At 36.1% G+C, this 24,283-nt stretch overlaps 1 protein-coding gene across 1 annotated transcript in view; it reads left to right on the forward strand.

The window, feature by feature from the left end:
- RFX6 (regulatory factor X6) overlaps positions 1-24,283 on the forward strand; it is a 52,365-nt gene that overhangs the window by 24,396 nt on the left and 3,686 nt on the right. The window contains exons 7-17 of the mRNA XM_024552155.3: positions 6,375-6,482; positions 10,187-10,264; positions 10,356-10,469; positions 13,197-13,246; positions 14,825-14,984; positions 16,455-16,599; positions 17,907-18,016; positions 19,588-19,705; positions 21,112-21,234; positions 21,865-22,071; positions 23,120-23,632. Coding sequence (XP_024407923.2) covers positions 6,375-6,482; positions 10,187-10,264; positions 10,356-10,469; positions 13,197-13,246; positions 14,825-14,984; positions 16,455-16,599; positions 17,907-18,016; positions 19,588-19,705; positions 21,112-21,234; positions 21,865-22,071; positions 23,120-23,632 — 1,726 coding nt within the window. The remainder of the gene's footprint in view (positions 1-6,374; positions 6,483-10,186; positions 10,265-10,355; positions 10,470-13,196; positions 13,247-14,824; positions 14,985-16,454; positions 16,600-17,906; positions 18,017-19,587; positions 19,706-21,111; positions 21,235-21,864; positions 22,072-23,119; positions 23,633-24,283) is intronic.

The raw sequence follows: 24,283 nt of genomic DNA on the forward strand, positions 1-24,283 counted from the left end.
TTTCTTCCTTTTTAAGGCTGAATAATATTTCATTATGTGTGTGTGTATATAAATGTGGGATTATATATATGTGTGTGTGTGCATGCACATCCTGCATTTTACCTTTTCATTCATCTGCCAGTGAATATCTGATTTGCTTTCATGGTTTAACTATTGTGAATAATGTTCCCATGAACATGGGTATACAAATACATCTTTGAGGCCTTGCTTTTACTTTTTTTTTGAGTATATACTTTTGGGCATATTTCATCAAATACTAATACTATTTTTAATTTTTGAAGAACTTCCATACTATTTAACACACCAGCTGTACTATTTTACATTTCCATCAACAGTCTACAAGAGTTCCAATTTCTCCACGTCCTCACTAACACTTGTTAGTTCTAGGGTTTTTTTATTGTCTTAATTGGTATGAAGTGATATCTTTTGTGGTTTTGATTAGCATTTATCTAAATATTAGTAATGTTGAATATCTTTTCATGTGCTTATTGACTATGAATATATCTTTGGAAAAGTGCCTATTCAAGTCCTTTGCCCATTTTTGGATAGCTTTGTTTGTTTTTATTGTTGTTGAGTTTAGGAATTCTCTATATATTCTGTTTATTAATCCCTTATCAAATATGATTTGTAGGTATCTTCTCCTATTCCATGGACTGTCTTTTCACTCTGTTGATAGAGTTCTTTGATGCAGAAAAGTTTTAAATGTTTATTAAGTCAGTTTGTCTATACCTTTTGTTGCCTGTTCCTTTGATGCCATATCTAAGACATCATTGTCACATCAAATGTTATGAAGCATTTGCCCTATGTTTTCTTCTAAGAGTTTTATAGTTTTAGGCCTTATAATCATGTCTTTGATTGATTTTCTTAATTTTTGCCTGTGGTGCTAGGTAAAGGTCTATCTTCAGTCTTTTACATGTGGATATCCAGTTTCCCTAGCATCACTTGTTGAAAATAATATCCTTTTCCCATTGAATGTTCTTGACACCCTTGGTGAAATTCATTTAACAACATATGTGAGGGTTTACTTCTGGACTCTCTATTCTGTTCCATTGACCTATTTGTTTGTCTTTATGCCATACCACTGTGGTTTTGTGGTAAGTTTTGAAATCAGGAAGGATAATGCCTTCAACCTTGTTCTTCTCTTTAAATATTGTTTTGGCTATTGGGGGTCACTTGAGTTTCCATATGAATTATAGAATAATTTTTCTATCTTTATAAAATGTCATTGGGATGTTGATAAGAATTGCATTGAATCTGTGGGTCATTTTGGTTAGTATTCACATCTTGACATTATTAAATCTTTTAATTCATGAACATAAGATATTGTTCCAGTTTTTTGTGTCTCCTTTAATTTTGTTTTTCAGTATTTTGTAGTTTTCAGTTCATAAGTCTTTTACCTCATTGGTTAAGTTTACTCCTAAGTATTTTATTCTTCTTCATGTAATTGTAAATGGAATTGCTTTCTTCATTTGCTTTTTGAATTGTTCATTATTAGTGTAAAGAAGTGGAACTGATTTTGGAGGTGTTGGTTTTGTATCTTGCAACTTTTCTGAATTAATTTATTCTAACAGTTGTATTTGTGGTATCTTTAGGGTTTTCTATGTATAAAAACATGTTTTTATGAACAGAGATAATTTTACTTCTTTCTCCCCAATATGGATGCCTTTTATTTCCTTTTCTTGCTTAATTTCTCTGGCTACAACTTCCGGTACTATGCTGAACAGAAATGGCAAGGATGGGCATTCCTGCCTTGTTTTGGATCTTAGCAGAAAAGTCTTTCAGTCTTTCACCATCAAATATAACTGAGCAATAGTTATATCATATACGGCCTCTTTTGGACATAGTTTCCTTCCATTCTTTGTGAAGTATTTTTATCACGTTTGGTTGGTCTCCAGTGTTGACATCTTTAACTGTTATTGTAGAGTTATTTTTCCCTTTAATTCTGTTAATTTTTGCTTCATATATTTTGATGGGCTGTCATCAGGTGTGTAAATGTTTTAATTGTTACATCTGCTTGCTGTACTGAACCTTTTATTAAGATACAATGTCCTTCTTTGCCTCATAATATCTTGTAATTTAAAGTCTACTTAATCTGATATTAATGTAGCCATTCTTTTGGGGCGGGTTACTATTTGAATGAAATATCTTTTTCCACCTTTTCCCTTTTAACCTATTTCTGTATTTGTGTCTAAAGTGAGTAGGCAGTGCATAAGTGGATTGTGTTATTTTCCATTCTGCTTTTTTTGATTAGAGGAATTAATTCATGTATGTTTAAAGCAATTATTGAAAAGGAGTGACTTCCTTCTGTCATTTTGCTGTCTGTTTTCTATATGCCTTATCACACATTTTGCTTCATTCCTGCATCACTCTCTTTTTGTATGTGTATAGTTGACTTTTTGTAGTGAAATATTTTAATTTTCTTGTCATTTACTCTGGTGTATATTCTATAACTCTGTTACTTTTGGTTACCGTGGAATTGTTTTTAATATCTTAAAGGTGTAACACTAATTTGAACCTGTACCAGCTAAACTACAATAAGATACAAAATTCTGCTCCATTACAGTTCTGTCTTTGCCCCTTAGTTATTAATATTACAAAATTACATCTCTATAAACTGTTTAAAATATACACGAATAGTTGTTTTTTTAAAATAATGTATTAGTCTCTCATATTATATGGAAAACAAAATGTGGAGTTACAAACCAAAGTTATAGTAATACTAGCTTTTATACTAATATTTGTTTTTTAAAAATATTTAGTTTCTTAAATATATAAAAACAAAAAGTAGAGTTACAACTATTATAATAGTAGCTTTTATAATTGCACAGGTATTTAACTTTACTGAGATCTTTATTTCTTCATATGATTTCAGATTACTGTTTACTGTTCTTTTATTTTAACCTGCAGGACTCCCTTTAGCATTTTGCAGGATAGGTCAAGTAGCTAAAAACTTGTTCAGCTGTTGTTTATCTGTAAATGTCTTGTGTGTGTGTGTGTGTGCAAATGCCTTAATTTCCCCCTTACTTTTGAAAAATAGTGTTGCCAGATATAGGTTTTTTGGTTGTCAGTTTATTTCTCTTAACACTTGGAATATTTCAGCCTGAAAAGTTTCTACTAAGAAATCTACTAATCTTGCTGAGGATCACTTGTTTGTAATGAGTACCTTCCCTTTTTCTGCTTTCAAGATTTTCTCTTTGCTTATTGAAAGTTTGATTTTCATGTGTCTCACTGTGGATCTCTGAGTTCATCTCACTTAAAGTTTGTTGATCTTCTTGGATGTTTATATTCATATCTTTCATCAAACTTGGAAAGTTTTCAGCCATTATTTCTTCAAATACTTTCCCCATCTTGCTCCACCTTCTGGGATTATTACAATGTGTATGCTTATCTTTGGATTCTGTTTCCTTTTTTTCATTTTTTAAATTTTTGTTCCTCAGACTTGATAATTTCAATCGGCCTTCCTTACAGTTCACTAATTCTTTCTTCTGCTTACTCAAATCTATCTTTTAATTCCTCTGATAATTTTTAATTTCAGTTACTGTACCTTCCAGTTCTAGAATTTCTTTTTAGTTTCTTTAGGTTTTCTAACCCTTTAATGATATTCCTAATTTGTTCATACATCATTTAACTTTATCCACATCTTCCCTTGTTCTTTAAACACTGGCTTGACTTTAAGACAGCTGTTTTAAAGTTTTTGTCTAGTTGGTCCACCATATGGTCTTTGTTGGTGATAGTTTCTTTGGTTAGTTTTTTTTTTTTCTTTTCAATGGGGTATACTTTCCAGTGTATTTGTGTGTCTTGTAACTTTTTTGTTGAAAACATTTGACTCTAATAATGCAGTAACTCTGGAAATCAGATTTTCCTTCCTCTTCCAGGTTTGTTTTATTTATTTATTTTTAATTATTTTAATGTTGTTAAAGTATAGTTGTCTGCATTTACTCCCCACCACTTCCCTGTATCCCAGCCATTCCCATCTCCCTCCCCTGATTCCACCCCCATTGGTTTTGTCCATGTGTCCTTTGTAGTTGTTCCTGCTGTTTGTTTTATTTTTATTGTGGTAGGCTGTCTCTATATCAACATCAGCCTGAGGTCTATTAGATCTTCTCAGGTCCTTTCCAAGCCTGCACCTTGCCTTGGGTATGCTCGGTGGTTTTCTAATTTCTCCCATGAATGCTGTTGCTTTTATATATCTCAGTCTTTTAATATATGGTTTTCAAAAGAGGAGAAAAAAATAAAGGGAAGAAAGAGGCACTGACCCTTAAAATCTCCTAGAAGTCACTTTATATGGGGTGGGAAGCAGTTCACTTGCAAAAATACTTTCTGGCTCTGTGTTTGCATCTCCATGATCAGAAGCAGCAATTAGTGGATGCAGTACATTTACACAATGGAATACTATGCAGCTGTAAAAAAAGAAGAAACTTCTTACTCTTTGTGACAGCATGGATGGAACTAGAGAGCATTATACAGTATCTCCCTAATCACGCGTTCTTAAAGTTTGTTCCTTAATTTTAGTAATTGAATTGACTTATACTGATCTCATGTCCAGCAACTTTGCTAACAGTATTTCTTAATTGTAACAAATTTTTGTGCAGTTTGTTTTAGTTGTTCAGTATAATCAGCCACATCACTGGCAATTAATAATAGTTTTGTTTCTTTTCAATGCTTAATCTTTCATTACTTTTTCTGGTCTTAATGTTCAATTAACTATTTACTCTAGTACAGTGTTGATTAAAAGAGGTGAGAGTGGATAACTTTATCTTATTTGTAATTTTTAAGAGAATGTTTCTGGTATTTTACCATGAGTGTAATATTTGTTGTAATTTTTGAAAGATATTCTTTAGTGAATGATTAAGGTAATTCCTCTCTCTATCCATAGCTTACAAAGAAGAAAGGAGATGATTATATAATGTATGATATTTTCCTTTTAATGTGGTAAATTTAAATTCAAGTTGAGTATGATCATTCTCACATACTGCTAAATTTGGTATGCTATCATTTTGTTTGGTATTGTTTCAAGTATAATAATAAGCAATATTGGTCTAAAATTTTTCCTTCATTTTCTGTCATTGTCTAGTTTTGGCATATGTTCTCAAATGAATGGGGAAATGTTTCTTCTTTTCTGTTGTCTGGAGAAGTCTTTTAAGTTTGAAATTATCTGTTTTTTAAATGCTGATGAAACTCACCTATTAAATCTTTTACACCTGTTTTTATTTTCCTTGTGAAAAATTTTGATTACTAATTTTATTGTTTATTGAAGTGAGAGTATTCTCAATCTATAACTTAAATTTAATTTAATACAACACTATGTATTGTCATTTTTGGTTTATATTTCTTGGTCTCACTTTTCCCATCTCACAAATTACATGTCAGGATGAATAAACATGATTTTCTATCCAAGAGAAAAGGTATAAAAAGTATAAATCTCTTTTGAAATTAGTACTTAGGTGTATTTCAGTGTTTATCACATATTTATTTTATATCTTGCTAAGCTTTTTTCTTTCTGTGAAATTAAAATCTTAATTTTCTTACATATTATTTTTTTCCCTTTTTATTAACAGTACCATTCTTTGATAATCAATGATAATTGGTACTTATAAATGACAAATCCAAAGCATTGAAACCCTTTGAAGCACATCTTAAATTATTAAAACTGATTAAATAGATTGAGTTAGTATCAACTGCTATTACATCAGTTTATGATATTTATATAGTAGATTTTTATTCATTTATTAAAAATGATTTAATCAAATTAATCCTTTCCTATCCATACTTGAAATTAAAGGTTTACAAAGTTAAAATCTAAAACCCGATAGAGATGTGCCTTCTTCAAGAGATTTGAAAGAACAAATACCTGAACTTTGGGTGGGGGAAGGGTGAGGTGGGAAAGTCCAGAGTACTAGCTTGGGGATTAAGAGACTCAGGCTCTAATCAAAATTCTACTGCTATTTATCTCTGAGTTGAATAAATAAATTAACTTATCTCATTTACTTAAGTCATAGATGAGGGTGCTGGATTTGGCCATCCTTGATTCTCCTATAGTTAAAATAATTTCAATAGCTCTAAAAGTTGATCTTTAAAAATATATGCCCTTAACAGATGTGAACTAAAAGCTCTAAAAGTTGTGAAAACAAAAAATTTCAAAATGAAAATCCAAAGTAATAGGAAATTTATCCTGACTATGAAACTATTTATGGTTTGGAAACAATAAGTCTGCTGAATTATTTATTTGGTTATACAATTTAAACAGTTTACCTAAATCTTCTAATTTCTCATGGTTTGCAGGATAAAAAAGAATACAATGTTATGGGTTTCTATTTTATTAGAATTGTATGTTTTATAAAGACTTTATTTCTTTTTATTTTTCTAAATTTTAGGGTGGTTTCACTCGTAAATATTCACTTAGCTCAAAGACTGGAACGCTTCTTCCAGAATTCCCCAGTGCTCAACACCTTGTGTACCAAGGATGCATTTCTAAAGAAAAGGTATCAATTAAAGCTACTTCTGTATTGATTTTCTGATATGTTGGCTCCATATCTTGCTTTGCTAGGAATCTCATGCCACTTGAAGGAAGGCAGCCAGAAATCTGCATAATCAAACATAATTGACTGATTTATAGGAGGAAATGTTTACTAACATAGATTAAACACTTTCCAATTAATTATTTACCATCTCCATGGTAGTACATAACCACAGAAAGTGGTAAAATAAACCTTACAAGACTAAAAATTGTTTTTTATTTAAAACTCAATATTAAGGAAGAAAACACTAGAATGTAACCATCACATACAGTATTTTTAGTCATAAGCTTTGTTTTTGATTAACAGCATTTAATTGCTGTAAATAGTCATCACGCACTTCTCTAGGAAAGAATCTATTCCTAGCTCTCAGGGGAGGAACCTAAGTGAATGCAAGGATGTACACTAGATGATTACAAAGCTTCTTTTCATTTCTAAAGTTCTTGTTTCTCTTACATTTGCAATTGGAAGAAGTTTTTCATGGTTTACAAATAATCCTCAATATGGTCTGTCAGTACTTCTGTAATAAAATGTATGTCTAAATTCCCTTCTATTTCAGAACTTCTAAAGTCATTTTTGCAGTCCTACTAGCTGATTAATAGCAGGGTCCATTATTAAATCGGGGCATAATTTCCACATTCTTTTATTAACTAGAGTTCATTCTTCATTAGCATTTGAGGAAAACACCTTTGATAGTATTTTATCAAGTCATTTTTGAGGTGCAAAGATGGAAGAATATGATGAACACATGTCCAATTAAATACTTAGAAATGAGCTTTATGTAGAAACCAGAAATAAAAATAACACATTGATTAGAAATCTGTTGATGGATAAGTAGACACGCACAGTAACTTCCGGGATTCATGTTGATGGCAGGCATACTCCCCCAGTTAAGAATAGGCAACATACTGAAGGTTATTCTCAAATGTCAATTCTAGGCAAGTCTCCTGAAGTATGTCCACTTCCTGCTATTCTCCTCTCCCATCATAGTTACCAAATCATTTTTCCCCTAAAGATATAATGTGTGATGTTATGACTTCAGATTTCAGATACCTACAGCTAATGTTAACATGTGCAGTTTGTGGGGTAACCTGTAGAAATCAATGACATCTCAGGGAACACAGTTCTTTTGGGGAGAGCATGGTTGAGTACCTTTGTGGAGAGGATTGCTTACATGCAAACATATTATAAAAATATTTACTGTGTAAATATTCCTGTTGAGAGAAGGGGGGACACAGAGAGAGCAACAAAATAAAAAAGAGAGGTGACGAACATGTTCAATAGTTTCAGTTTCTCCACTAGTCTCCAAGGAATTCCTTACCTGTCAACTTGAAAAACTGGTCTGTGGATCATTTCTCATGCAGGTATCAAGGTGCTTATATAACCCCTGGTTTCTAAATTCATTCCTTTTGGTCCCCATCATTCCCTTTGGAGCCCTAGCGACTAACACTTTGCCCCTTCAGGGCCCTGGGTATTGCCTTTCACCTTCTTAGCCAGAAGCCAAGTTCCCCAGATAACCTGACAGTTTCTAGAAAGAAGGGCGGGGCTGCAGCTAAGCCTTTGCTTTCTTCAGGCAGAAAGGATGGAGATTGCCCAGGGAGAAGCTGACTCCAGTGAGGGGTGCCAGCTGAAGCTGAGGGACCCGATTTCTGCCTCATCACACTGTCACTCAAAGCAGTTGCTACCCCACCCCTCATCACATGCCCCTTGACTTGACTGGGGATGAACCTTGCCTCTGCTCCTGCCTTCTATAATGTGATGTCTGTTCCTAGAAAATTGAGCAAAATTATGTTTGAAAGAATGCCAAGTATGGTACAATGAAAGTTTATTGTCCTAAGACTATGTAAATAGAAAATAAACATAGTACTAATAGTAAGATTAAAAATGTTGATGATTTGTGTATGAAAGAATAAATTTTGACGCAAATAAATGAAAATACTAGTGATGATAAAAATTTACTTGTATTTAAATAGGTTTTGAGGCTCAAGGGTTAATTTTTTACATCAGTTATAAATTCCCTTCTATCATTCATGCTGATTCATCTAAAAATAAAATACTATTGCCAAAACGTAGAAAGTGTCTCAATTGCATTAATTGTGCCATATCTGGCTCGAGGTGTCCTGTATTCAGCATACCTCCTTGGAGGGAGACTGATAATTTGCATGTCATCATTGTACAGTTTGCACTAACACCCCAAATGTGTGCTGTTACTGGGCTGCAGGGATAAAGGTTAGAGGGCAAGGGATTAGATAGGAAATCATCCCCTTCAACATTACCACCCTAGATAACGTAGGATAAAAATAGCCAATAGTCGACTTCTTAACAGGTATTATGGATTAATTCAACCACTTCACATGTGTTAATTCATTTAGTCTTCATGAGAATCCTATTAGATTGTCATTGTTATTATTATCTCCATTTTACAGATGAGGAAGTTAAAACCTACAGACCTTAAGTGAATTGACCAACTGTCACATAGCTAGTGAGTGGCAGATTAGAACTGACGCCAGTTATTAGTTCAAATCCAGGTAGTCTGTGGGCGAGACTCAACACCTTTAACCTCTGAGCAATACTCCTGTTCACATAAACCACACAACTGGTAACACGTAGGGACATTTCTAGCTCATAAAATAGTCTTGATTTTGAATATTGGTAAATTGCTAGAATATTACCTAGTTCTAATCCATTGCAAATTTTAGAATATGAATAAAACTTTAACTATGCAATGCAAATGTCTGTGGCAATATATCATAATAGACTCCCAATGCCCAAAGTTTTAGGGGGTAAAGGAGTCATTTGATGTTTTTACTAATTTTAGGTAATATTTAGTAAGGTATTACTGTATACCAAACACTGTCCTATGTGCATTATGTCTTATTTGATCTTTTTAATACCATATATGTAATATATAATTACTACTCTAAGTATAGACAAAAAGCGTGAGGTTCCATGACTAAGAAACATGTGCTGCAAAGTCATACTTTGTAAAAAGTGCAGTGGAGCCTGACCAGTGTGGCTCAGTTAATTGGGTGTCATCCCACAAAACAAAAGGTCACCAGTTCGATTCCTGGTCAGGGCACATGCCTGAGTTGCAGGTTAGGTCTCTGGCCGGGGCACACTAGAGAAGAAACTAATGTTTCTCTCTCACATCAATGTTTCTTTCCCTCTCTTTCTCCCTCCCTTCTTCTCTATCTAAAAATAAATAAAGTCTTTGAAAAAAAAGTGCACTGAAGCTGGGCAGTCAAGTTAAACCAACTCTAGAACCAAAAGTGAAAACCACTACACCACACTGCCCAAGCACCCACTTAATAAAACTTAAAGTTGAAGAGTTGGTGTATTTTATCATTTTACAGTTCTCCAATCAAAGGCAATTTTCTTAGTAAAAATCACAGTGTCGCTTTGGCCTGCATGTCCCTGCACCATCACCTTTCTCGTTGTTTTATAGTACTGCATTTTAATCACATAGTGCTTGCCTTTCTCCCTTCACAAGGCAGCAAGCTCCTTGAAATAAGAATTTTTTTTTTATTTGTAATTCCTCAGCATTGAGCACAATGCCTGGTGTATGACAGGGCCTTAATAAATGTGTGTTGAATGAAACAACAAATGAATGCATGAAAATGAAGGCAGTGTCGAAAGGATGCTGTGGCTAAGCTTTTTCTCTCTTAAAATAGGTTGATACCCTCATAATGATGTACAAAACTCACTGCCAGTGCATCCTGGACAATGCAATTAATGGAAACTTTGAAGAGGTAAGAGTGACAAAATACTACTCTCTTGGCGTGTTCTTTATATGAGCTGAAGAAAAAATCTTAATGTACATAATCTTTGCTTTGCAACTAGATCCAGCATTTCTTACTACACTTTTGGCAAGGGATGCCTGATCATCTTCTCCCCCTGCTTGAAAACCCTGTTATCATTGACATTTTCTGTGTTTGTGACTCAATTCTTTATAAGGTAAGCTCTTTGGGCTCTCTTAAACATAAACTATATATTTCTTTTAAGAGCATGCTGTCTAAATTTTTGCAATGTATTTTCAATAAATTCATTACTTCCGGCTAGAGAAACACCATTAATTATTTTTTCTAATGAGAAAGCAAGCAGTTTAATAATGTATGTTTAATAGTGTATGTATTTTAATGTAAATTGACATTAAGTAAATCAAAATCAATTTTATTTATAGCTAAGAATAATTCTAAATGTGGCCTATTAATACATGAACACCTGGTTCATTATTATTAACTCTTCAGCATGTTTTCAGATTAAATAACACAGTTTTTTTCACAATATTCGTGCCTTGGGATAAAGCAGAATTAAGCATTTTCACAGGATTAATAACTCGAAAATCTCTAGCTTTAATGCATAATGTCATTTCTGTTCTCAAACCAAGTAAGAGTCCCCAGATGTCCACAGGAGGGTCACCAAGACATCCTGAACAAAGACAAGAGGAGCTGGTTGGCCTTCTAGCCAGACATTTAGTAGGAAGGGGGAGGCTGGTTTCCTGGCCGTTTGCTCTCTAGTTGGAGGAGCAACAGTGTTCAAGCTGAGGGAGAAAACTGTATTGAAATCTGGGTACTTTAAAGTGAGTTTGTCTACATTTACCTGTTAAATTGTCATAAGATACAAGAGAAGCTTTCCTTTGGGGATTAGCTTGGGTAGAAAAGAGGGTGGGGCAGGGTGGAGGTAGGGAAAGGGAGAAAAGTAAGAATAACTGTAACAGCATAAAAAATAAAAATAAAAAATAATAAAAAAATAAAAAACAGTCTGAGTTAGCAAGAAAACCCAAGCCAGAGCCTTATTAAGCATTAATAAAATGAAATCCTTCTAAGTTAATTGCACAGAAATGAAGCAGAAGCTACATAGACTCAGTCCAGAAACAACTTTGCAGACCAAGAAGTGACAGGTGAACTCCATTGTTCATAGCGGTGTTATTTACAAAAGCCAAGTGCTAGAAACAGCCTAAGTGCCCATTAGTAAATGAGTGGCTCAAGAAACTGAGGTACATTTGCACAATGGAATACCACGCAGCAAAAAGAAAGAAGGAGCTCCTACCCTTCATCACAGCATGGATGGACCTGCAGAGCATTATGCTAAGTGAATTAAGCCAGGAGGTGAAAGACAAATACCATATGATCTCACCTAGAAGTGGAACCTAATCAACAAAACAAACAAGCAAAATAGAACCAGAGACATGGAAATAAAGAACAAACTGACAATGACCAGAGGCAAAAGGGGAGAAAGGATGATGGGGAATAATGGGGGGAAAGAAGGGCTTCGAAGGGACAAATGAAGGAACACAAATAGAGGACTCATGGGCGCAGACAGTGGCGGGGGATGGGGTAGTGGAGAGCAACAGGGAAAAAGGCAGGACAACTGTAACTGACCAACAAGTAAAAAATAAAAAATAAATAAATAAAAAAGTGACAGGGGGGCTTGAGTCTGAGTGCGAGAGCCCATATTTTCACCCTCTGTTCAGCTCTCGCTCATCACAGGGTAAGAGAATGGGGGAGTGAATGAGGGATATTGTCTACCTTTAATTCAAGGTAAAGAAGGACAGAGGAAAGCATTGTCTCATGTTGGGGGGTTGAATAAGAATATCATTATTTAGAGGGAAAAGACTGAGCTTGCACTAGCTGGTTGTCTGCAATATTTAAGACTTAAGAGAGTAACTGGGAAGGGGGAAAAGGTGACTCCAAGTGCGTATCTAACAAAAGACCCAGAGCTCAGGCCCGCACATCACTGCCATCAAGATAAAGCTGCTTCGGCTGTCATTGAATGCCTCCAAGAATATCCTTTAAGCATCTTTCCCCCCCTTAAGTGGTCTGTTTCTTTGAGTTCAACACAACCCCCCGAGTTTAAGTACCTTTAAATGAACTAAGTTTCTCTTCTTCACGGAGGACTCAGGGAGGCACGGTGAGCACTGTAAATGGAGCAGTGTACGATGAGCTTCTGCCAGATCTTCATCCCCCTTCAGAGACTGGTCCCAGCTTTGAGTCCCTAAAACAGTACATAATTACTAGGCCAATCCATCGGGAACTAACATACTGAGCATAGACAATGCTGTCTCTTCTTTTACTGGCTCATACACATGGCATGGCATGCATACACATATGCATGTGCTTTGCTGGTAGGCTACACAGGCCTTTGTGGATGAGTGTCTACCCACATTCTGAAATATCTTATGATGGAAACTTCTTGGTCTTCTTCTCCAGGCTGGCCCACTCAGTTGATTAGCCAGCCTAGTGGATCTGCACTGCTCCTGTCTAATCTGATTCCCAACCTCCTTTATACATCATGGTTTTTCCTGAGCTGGAATCAGTCAGCACTATCTAATTTCTTCTTTGTACTACTTTTCATCTCACCCATGTTTAGGGCGCAGTCTAGCCCTTTCTTTTCAGTAATCTTTCTGTTCTTATAATCATCTCTCTGTACCCAGTAGGTGAGTGTCACCTGCTTAACCTAGTGACTGCAGTGTTTTTAGATCCCCTCACCCTGCCTTTTGCACACACACACACACACACACACAACTCATACATACATTCATTTCAGGGAAAAAGCATAACTTTCAGAAATGAGTTAACATGGTATTCTCTTGAAAGCTAGGAATAAAAGCAATTGACAAATAATGTGTCTTTCTAAAGAAATACTAAGTATTAATGTTAACTCTCTTTTGCTGTGATTAAGGTTCTTACAGATGTACTCATTCCTGCAACAATGCAAGAAATGCCTGAAAGGTAGGTTCCGTCAATAAAATATGATAGTTTCCCAATATAGGGTTTCACATTATACACTATATTAAAGGAAAACATTAAGTAGAAATTAATTCATTTAGCAAGATTAGTTTCTTTTAAAAACAATTTGCCGTCTTTAAACGTCTAATTTGTGCTCCGAATTAGGTACAGGTCACAGCAGAATGGCTGTGCTTACTTCGTGGCAGGCATGCGGCATGTGACTAATAGTAATAACAGTTGATGTTTATTAAACACAGCATGGGGATTTGAGGCTTTGCATAAATTATTTCACTTAGTTCCCACAATAAGCCTGAAAAAACTATGTATATATTTATCTTTTAAGTTTACAAGTAATTCACATTCATTGTGGAGAATGAAGAGCATGCATGTATACATTTAAAAAAATCACTCACAATCTCACTACATTCTTACTGTCCTAGTTATTACCTCACAGACTGTTTTCTAGGAATAACTGTAAATATGTACATTTTATAAAGTGAAACCATAGTATACATACCATGGCAGTATACTGTGAAAATGTTTTCATATCAACCATGTAGCTCAACATTATCTCTTTAAATGGTTGCATAGCATCTGAACAACACTATACTGAACCAATTCCTTACCAATTAGAGCTTTTTGACCAAAATTCCAAATAGCCATTATGATCCTAAATTCACAAATGAGGAACCCAGGAGCAGAAAGAAGTTACCTTATTTATTATTTTATATTTATGTAATTTACTTGCTTAGGTATTTATCTACAGGCAGCTTATTAGTAAGAAGCTGAGCCTATATTTTAATCAAAGTCTGTTTAACTCCAAACTGCCTACTCTTTTTCCTGTGCCACGTCTCTGTCCTCAACTTACATACCACGTCAAATATATTTAAATCTCTTTTACTGAGCTGTAAAAGGTACATAATTAACTGACTTTTAAAATTATATGTGTTCTCATAGTTTAAACACAACCAACATTTGCAATTGTAGTGACTGACATGACAAAATAACCGCTTGAGCTGAAGCCGACCCGCTAACATTTGCAATTTTAAAGCAGATTCCTCTAATCAGCACATTTTTGATAATTTATCCCACAGTTATATTTGGAGTAGAAGAACATGTTCCTGGGAATTAATATTAAATACCTGAAATTATGTTACGGTTCCCACGTGATGGGCTCTCAAGAAGCTAAGATGTGCAAAAGTCAAGTGCACACTTACATTTTCCCAGAAATATTTTATAGAAAATGATTGAGTCGTGAGTTAATATTGATAATAATTATTTATTGAACACTGTGCATGACAGGCTTTAACCTAAGCACTTCCCTTGAGTTATTTCATATAATCCTCATAGTAATCTTATAACATGGATACTGTTCTTGTTCCCATTTAACAGATGAGGAAATTGGAGCTTGAAGTGATTGAGTCTATTTAGCAAGATAATTAATGACAGACCAAGGCTGACTTCAAAAGTCATGCACTTGGAATCACACAATAACCGTATGCTTCCATCAAACTACATGTATTTAATGCATTTTGAACAACTTAGCATTTAACATATTGTGGGCTTTGGTTTTTTTTGTAGTTTACTAGCAGACATACGAAATTTTGCTAAAAATTGGGAACAGTGGGTTGTTTCATCTTTGGAAAACTTGCCAGAAGCTCTGACTGACAAGAAAATACCCATTGTGCGAAGATTTGTATCTTCTCTGAAACGACAAACGTCTTTCTTACATCTTGCTCAGGTACGTTAGTAAGCCGAGTGTGTTTGAGTCTCCAACTCAAACATGAACCTTCTTATAGCAAAGACTGAGGAAATTCCAGAGACTGGAGACTGAATAGACAATAAAGTGCATTGTGAGATCTTAGAACAGAGAAAGGCCATTAGTGGAAAAACTGATGAACTTAGAATTATTTCTACAGCATAGTTAATACTATCACACCAAGGGTAGTTTTCTGATTTGGCTAATGGACAATGGTTATGTGAGAGGATAATAGGAGAAGCTGGATGGAGAAGATATGGAACTTGGGCCTTCATAGCGGTGGGTTCCACAAGAGTGGACACTGGGGACAGCTGTACCCTGCACTAACTTTGCCACTTTGTTATTGATTTAAACCCACTTCAGAATAAAAGTAAAAACACAATTCTGAATGCAATATGAAATGTAGAACTTTTATTAGCCACATGAATCCAAATGATAAAAATTAAGTTTGAAAGAAATGAGCCCATATGATGTTTAATATTTTGAAACCCACAAAACCAACACATTTTAAAAAGTACCTTCTAATTGGGCTCTCTTAAATAGAGATGAAAAAAGTGATATTTTTGTGGTATATTCTTTTTTTCTTTGTATTGAATTTACTGGGGTGACACTGGTGAACAAAATTATACAGGTTTTGGGTGCACAATCCCACAACACATCACGTGCACACTGTATTGTGTGTTCACCACCCCAAGTCAAGTTTCTGTCCGTCACTATTTATCTGCCCTACACCCTCCTCCGCTCCCCACCACTCCCAATTCCCTCTGGCAGTCACCACACTGTGGTCTCTGTCCATGAGTTTTTTCCTTTCTTTTTTTCTTTTTTTGCCCAGTCCCTCCACCCCATCCTTAAATTTGACTACATGTTTGCATATTGTGAAGTATACTTTCCCTTCTCTCAAGTGATCATTTGTTTTAAGAAGGTTTCTAGCTCCCTAAATTTTAAAAGACTAGCTTGGAATAATTCCAGATAAGAAACTGTATTACAAAATTCTTGTTTTATAACCTTGAATTAAAAAAATTCATTTTCTAGGTCTAAAATACTTTTCAGACCTTTTACAGAGATGATCACGAGTCTCAGTTATTGCATTTTAGTTTTAAAATAAGAAAACACTGCCCTGACTGTACTGACTCAGTTGGATGAGTGTCGTTCCACAAAGCGTAAGGTTGCTGGTTTGATTCCCAGTCAGGGCACATGCCTGGGTTGTAGGTTCGATTCCTGGTTGGGGCATGTGCGAGAGGCTGCCTACCTTATCGATGTTTCTCACATGATACTTCTCTCCCTCACTTTCTCTCTCTCTTCCTCTCTCTAAAAATAAATAAATAAAATCTTTGAAAATGTAAAATGAAACATTTATGACTTTCCCCGAAGGAAATATTCTAGAAGCTAAAACCTTTTAGATAGACTATCAGTGACATAGTTTAGTGTTTTTAAAAACCTTTTTCTGTACAGATTGCCAGACCAGCTCTCTTTGACCAGCATGTCGTGAATTCTATGGTGTCGGACATTGAGAAGGTTGACCTGAACAGCATTGGATCGCAGGCTCTTCTCACCATTTCGGGCAGCACCGACACAGACTCCGACATCTACACTGAACGTGAGTCTTCTCTCTTTGCCCGAGCAGGGCTTCCCAGCTTCAGCACTATTGACATCTTGGACTGGATAACTCTTTGTTGGGGGGCTGTCCTCTGCATTATGGGGTGTTTAGCAGCATCCTTGCCATCTACACACTAGATACCATTAGCAATTTCCCTCCAGTTTGACAACCCACAAATGTTGCCAAACATTGCCAAATGTTCTCTCCCTAGACTACAAAGACCCTATCTGTTGGAGAAACCTGGTTTATAGAAACATTTCACATTTTTAAAAAAGTGTTCTCTATTTTAAACAGCGACATTTACTCATTGCGGAAAACATGGAAAATTCAGAAAATATTAAGAGGAAAATAAGTCATCCATAATTGTATAGCCTAGATGTCACCAAAAGAGAAATAACCTAAAAATAATCAAAATGGTCTTGAGTCTTGTTAGTTTTCTTCCAGTTCTACATTATAAGCATACACCTCTCCATGTGTTTAACACTCCTGGCGTCATATGGTGCATTTCAAAATGGTATCTCTGCACAATACTGTTTTTCAAAGCAGAAAGTCCACGATCAGGTTTGGACCCCCTGAGAAATTACCATGCCCGTAGGTGTGACAACCAGGCCCAGTTTCCAAGGGATAGTAACCCACTCTTTCTCCCTTCCTTTCTCTCTGAAAAGACAAAAAAAAATGTAGTTCTGTACAGGCTATAGCACCAATGATGAATTGGGGTCTGGGGATGGTCCAACCACAGCCCTGCTTTCTGTTTCTTACCATAAAATTCTAGTATCCTTTGGGATTCAGTAAACCTTGAACTCTTTAGTAAAGTGATAGTCTTAAACTGGTCCTTTAAATTTTACATGTTACAAGATATTCACATAAATGGTTCAAATTCTTCAGTGCAAAATTCAAGTTTTGTTAAAGATAAACAATATTTCATTAAGCAGGAAATCAATAACCTTAGCTCATCCTTTAGCTTTCAAGTAAGTCATTCCATTTAATGAAAGCATTGGATTCAAAATGAGTAATCAACTATATTGACAACTGACCCATCTCTAGTATCATATACTTACATAATATCAAAACCTATATTTCAATATATACCAAGATACACTTATGATCAAAATTTTGAAGAGTAAAGTACCAAGAATATTTTTACTGTTCTCAGGATATGAAATGAATTCCTTTAACACATCTAACTCAATCTACTGCCTTTCCTTTTTATTGTATAATAATACTATTAATGATTTCTAGTTTTAGGTTTTCTCTTGGGTTCAAAGTCAAGTGCAATATTCTGCTTTTTTTCCTTTTATATATGGTAGATGACTCTATCACAGTGTTCCAGGAACTGAAAGATCTCCTAAAGAAAAACGCCACCGTGGAGGCTTTCATTGAATGGTTGGATACTGTAGTGGAGCAGAGAGTTATTAAGGTACTTTTCAATGACAGAGTCATTATATTTTCGTTAGTAATAAATGCTAATCTGGTTGTAATTTCTTACTGCTGGGTTTGGGATGACAGGCTGTGTGTAAAAATGCTTTGAAGAGTTTTGAAGCCCTAAAAATAAGGCAGCCCAAATACCAAAATTAGGAATATGCCAGATCCAAGACCACGGCACCCATTCAATTCTATTTATCCTTTCTTGTCAAAGGACTGCACGGCAGACACTACAGTGGTCCTCCCTTAACTGCAGTTTCACTTTTCATGGTTTCAGTTACTTCTGGTCAACAGTGGTCTGAAAATATTAATGAAAAATTCCAGAAATAAACAATTCACAAGTTTTAAATTCTGCACTGAGCAGTGTGACAAAATCTCTCAACCTCCTACTCCATCCTGACAGGATGTGACTCTTCCATTGTCCCAAGAATCCACACTGTACATGCTCTCTGACCGTAGCAGACTGGGTTATCAGACTGACTGTCTGTACCACAGAGCTTGTGTTCAAGTCACCCTTAGTGTACTTAATGATGGTCCCAAAGTGCAAGAGCAGAGACGCTGGCAATGCATATGTGCCAAAGAGAGGCTTCCTTTAAGTGGAAGTGTGAATACAAAACAATAAGATTTTTTGAGAGAGAGAGGGAGAGGAGAGAGAGAGAAAGACAACATTCACATAACTTATTACAGTTTATTGTTATAATTGTTCTATTTTATTACTGTTAATCTCTTACTGTTTAATTTATAAATTAAAATTTCTCATAGGTATATATTTGTAGGAAAAAACATAGCATATAAATGGTTTGGTATTAACTGCAGTTTCAAGCATGCACTGTGAACCTTTGAATGTGTCCCCCTTGGATAAATGGGGACTACTGTATGCCTTCCCCATCAGTTAATAGAGTTATGGCTGAATAACATCAGTAGTGAAAGTTAAACTTAGAAACTGGGAAGATTCTAGCCGTTTTATGAAAAGCCCAGTTCCATAAATGCTGGCAGAAAATATGGTTTTAAGTATTTACATTTTTTTAATTCAAAGAGCTCAGTATTTTGTGTTTTCTGTGGGGTTTCTTCAACTCTTTCAGTTAACCTTGAAGTCATCCATCATGGAATGAGACAATAAGAACAAATATATCCATCATTAGTCGGTGTTAGCCCTTCCATATCAAGGAAACTAGTTATAGCGTGGGGACTTTCTTTTCTCCTGGAAGGAAAACAGATTATCATTCAGGACCAGAGAAGTCAGAGTTAATCATTCACAGAAATATATAACCCTTCCTTCATGCTTCACCTTCTGTTTTGTCAAAATAAAATTAAGGGATAAAATATTTTGTAAATTATTTCATTTTGTTGTCCTGTTCTATTATGTAACGAAACAATACAGAATAAAGACCTATTAACCTTAAAAATGACCATGAAGACAAACTAAAATCAAATCCCGTGAAACAAATGGCGTTCCCTGTCCTGCGTCCCGTCAGACCGGTGGCCTACCTCCTGCTCTTGTGTAGGGTGCATGTAGTAAGGAGATGACAGGTCTTTATAGTTCCACTTTATTCTTTCACTTTTCAGACCAGCAAACAAAATGGGAAATCATTGAAGAAGAGGGCTCAAGACTTTCTGCTGAAGTGGAGCTTTTTCGGTGCTCGAGTAATGCATAATCTCACCTTGAACAATGCGTCCAGCTTTGGTATGCTATGTGCTTTAGAAAACTCTTCTGAAGCGAATGACATCATTTGTCCCCAGTCACACTTCCCATCAATTTTTAAACATGCGACATTGTCACTTCTCAAACCATGTCTGGGTATTGAGCAGTAGAGACTGGCAGTTATGAACCTGGGTTTTAGAGGCAGTTCACAGGCAGAGGTCAACCCTAACACCTCTTGGTGGCGCAGGCTCTACCCAGGCTCTCTGCTTATCATAGAAGGAGGGGCGTAGCACTCAGTAAACACTTAATAATTAATAGCTATTATCATCCCATTCCATCAGTGCTGGATAACTGTTTTATTAAACAAGTAAATAAAGAATTATGATACATTATGTTCCCAAGGCACTATGCGTTGCGATATGGCAAATTTTGGCACCTGTTTGGGAACCCACAGAGCTGCATTTCAGGAGTTAAAAGAACAGCTTAGAAGACATGCTCTTGTGTTTCTGAATCACCTTTCCTGCTATGTGACTTGTGAATCAAATTGGGTCAAGTTAGCTTTTTCAAAAATTAAATACCTTCTTGTCTTAAAAAGATTTTCTGGGACTTTTAGTTTATTGTTGTAAAGCTATCTCATGGACAGTACTCCTGAATTTCGTAATCGCATCCTGAGAAATCTTCACAGTACAAAATAGATTACAGTTAACTAAGTTGTTTTTATTTAGTTTTCAGCGGAATTAAATAAAATCAGTTCACTTCTATTGAGGGATGAACAAAGTGTATTGAGTCTATTATTTGAATTTTCCTGCTTACAGTTAAGGTTTCTTAAAATATACAACATTGAAGCCTGACTTTTTTTTTTTATGAAAAAAGACTTCTGTTGAAAATCTATTGAACAGTTAAAGAAGGTTAAGGTTTTCCGGAACAGCTTCTACATGAAAATTACTCTTTTGCTTTATTTTTCCCTCCAAATCAAAGAGGTACTTTGTTTTAGGCTGTAAAGACGTCTTCTTACTTGATACTTTTTCCAGACCATGTTGGCCATTGTCTAATTATTTAGTACAAAGTAAACAGAAATAGAGTAGAATAGGGCTTATTCTCCCCAGGTTGAAGCTTATCACACTCCAATGCGTGCCCTCTTAAAGCATAAAGCATGTCTCACTTTCATCCGTATTTTCCTTTGATGTAATTAGTTGCCAAAGAGCTGGCAGGACAGTACACACAGTGAGTTGGGCAGGCGGTACACAGAAAGATTAGAGACCTAGGTTAAGCATGTTGGTCTTAGAAGGTCATTTAAAGTCCAACAAGTATTTGTTTATTTCAGGCACTCCTTGTAAAGTATTGCGAGATGGTCACCAAGATAACTCGACTTCTCCTTCTTTCTCTTCTCTTTCTCCCCCTTATTTCATCTCACAATGCCCTTCACCCATTCCCCACCCACAAACAAGGTTCTTTCCATTTGATCCGAATGCTTCTGGATGAATACATTCTCCTGGCCATGGAGACCCAGTTTAATAATGACAAAGAGCAGGAGTTACAGAATCTATTGGACAAGTATATGAAAAATTCAGGTAATTTAAAATTTATATCTTGTTTTGAATATTTCTTTGCTTAAACCTAAGTTCAAGGATTTGTTTAGTGGGTTTATAACTGTCTCAGAGTTTACTCCAAACATGTCACTGCTAACATGGTATACTAACACTAATAAAGCACTATCTTTTCTTTTCTGTGGACTGTTCTTTTCTACTGAGTATTCAAAGTATCTCTCTGGAAACTCTGAGAGATACAAAATATTTTTAACTTTTGAGAAGTCAGATAAAATGGAAGAGGTGTCTATAATCCAAAAATTAACTGGATTAATCTACACCTTATAAATGGTGTAGAAATAAGTTTTCTAGTAGTTTAGAGAAGAAAGGAACGCATCTCCTTGGGATGTGATGTGTTTTGAAGACTGTTCATGCCAGAGTGGATTATTTTTAGTGCTTCTCAAGATGCACCTTTATTCACAAGTATACAGTTAACTAAAACCAGACCACAGCCAAGAGCAAAGAGCTGCCAGCCTGTTCCCCATGGAAATCATTTCTCATGACGTTCCAGATTTCTGATACAACCCTAAAACATTTGCAGTTTCTTTTACTTGGCCTTCTCCACCAGGAATATGGGAGTGATGTTAATTTTCCCATTAAAAAAAATCCTTCCAGATGCAAGTAAAGCTGCCTTCACTGCTTCTCCAAGTTCATGCTTTTTGGCAAACCGTAATAAGGCGAGCACTGCCTCCAGTGACACTGTGAAGAACGAGAGCCATGTGGAAACACCCTATCTTCCTCTGTCTTCCAGTCAACCTGGAAGCTTAACCTCTGCCCTGCACCCATTCCCTGCTGGAAATACAGACAACATGCCACTCACAGGTACGCTGAGCAACAACCAAGAAAACCACTTAGGCTTTGGTATCACAGGAAACTCTTCCTTCGTTTTCTTAAAGTTGGTAACCACCAGGCATTCCAAGTATTAAAAGAGGTTTACCTTAACTGACTTATAATAACGGTTTGTAAAATTTTTATGACTTTCAGCATTTGTTATTCAAACTTAGCAATACCATTGTTAACATAGGTATCATTCTTTGGCACGCTCTCTTAGTTATACCAGAAGTGCAAATAATTAGTTATCTTCATTAGGTTTGCATAAAACCCAAAAGGGCTGCTATTTATTTTGGAGTTTTGAGGAGACTTATTTCCCCTTCACTAAAAAGTGGATACAGCCCTTTTTGCACAACCATTATGATTTTCCTCATAGGTAGGTCTGAGGTCCCCTTTGGGTCAGTCTGAATGTTTAGTGGCTTGAACTAGCTGCTAGATAATTTCTTCAGTCTGCTTACTGCTTTATATCTTCTTTGAAATCCTTTTACATACATTACTTCATTGGACACACAGAATTTTAAACTTGGAAGAGCCTAATAGTTCAAGGGCTGAATTCCACCAACGGGAAGTTGGTGGCATCCATAACTCATGGATCATCCATGGTTTTTGCATGGTATTTTGAACTGGCTGCTTTAAAACTGTGGTCATTCTGACTTTATTGCCCATTTTTACCTTAAACATCAAACCAGGTCACGTTCAGCTTGCTTGTTAATTGTAGAGAAATGAGAACAGCAGACCCATCTGCCCTCCCACGCTTGAGCTCTAACCATCTCTACACCCATGGGAGCACGAAGCCATCTTAGACTTTCTTCCTCAGTCACTAACTCCAAAAGTCTCCACTGCCATGGAATATACATGTATTGTGATGATGTTTTTAAACCTAAATTTTTAGTGTCCCCCAGTTTTGTGGTTTGGGGAGAACAGGAATGAAACAAGTTAGGGAAAGGTACAATAATAAATCTTTTGACTAATTTTTAAAGAAGTGGCCTGTATCTTTTAGTATACCACTTAGTGAATGCTATGATAATTTTTTCCCCAGGTCAGATGGAGCTCTCCCAGGGTGCCGGTCATCTGATGACACCACCCATTTCTCCAGCCATGGCGAGTAGAGGAAGTGTCATTAACCAGGGTCCAATGGCAGGGAGACCCCCAAGTGTGGGTCCAGTGCTGTCAGCCCCGCCACACTGCTCAACGTACCCAGAGCCCATTTATCCTGCTCTTCCTCAAGCCAGCCACGACTTTTACGGGACCAACACTAACTATCAGACTGTGTTCAGGGCACAACCTCACCCCCCGTCAGGACTCTATCCTCATCGCCCTGAGCATGGTCGCTGCGTGGCCTGGAGTGAACAGCAGCTTTCTAGAGACTTCTTCAGTGGTAGCTGTGCTGGGTCTCCATATAACTCTCGGCCGCCTTCCAGCTATGGACCATCCCCACACAGTCAGGATGTACACAGTATGCAGTTTTTAAATACAGGAAGCTTCAATTTCCTGAGTACCACAGGGGCTTCCAGCTGCCAAGGAGCAACATTACCTCCAAATTCACCGAATGGTATGAAAAATTTGTAAAATATTTTCCTGGCTTTGAGTTGGTGATAAAACAAATCAGACATGGAGTTCCACCCCTGCTGAGTAGCATGTCGTCCCATGCAGACTTTCTGGAGATCACAGAAGTTTGGAATTTGGGGTTCATTTCTGCTGCGAACAAACATACCCCTAATTCTGTGGCTTTATTAAAGTTGTCTTTTTACGTGCCACATGTGATGAAAATATATGATGTCAAACGACATTTGAGACCAACCTTAGTAGCCCCAAAGAAGAATGTTCTGTCCTTTGAAAATATTTTTTTAGTGAATATTTTTTTCCAGACACTTAGCAGAAGATCTGAATGACTAGGACCCAAATTATGACCTCTGTTAGGCTGATAAAATACTGGAAGTTAAGGAGTTAGAGAGACCTGTGGACTTCTTCAGGCACCAAATTTAGTTCTATGTGTAGGCTGTGTTGACGCTTCTCTCTTAAGTGTAGGCCTGCCCTTCCTTCAGAAACATGAATCTATAAATAAAATTGGTATTTGACAAGCAGGGTAATCTTTGTGAGAGGCTAATAGTACTTTTTTTCATTCATAGAAGATCTTGGTAATTTAGATAAGGGAAATTAAATTAGAGAGATGTAGCCTTTAAAAATTAAGAACAGGATAACT

Source organism: Desmodus rotundus, chromosome 11 (genome assembly GCF_022682495.2).
Source record: "Desmodus rotundus isolate HL8 chromosome 11, HLdesRot8A.1, whole genome shotgun sequence".
Lineage (NCBI taxonomy): Eukaryota > Metazoa > Chordata > Mammalia > Chiroptera > Phyllostomidae > Desmodus > Desmodus rotundus.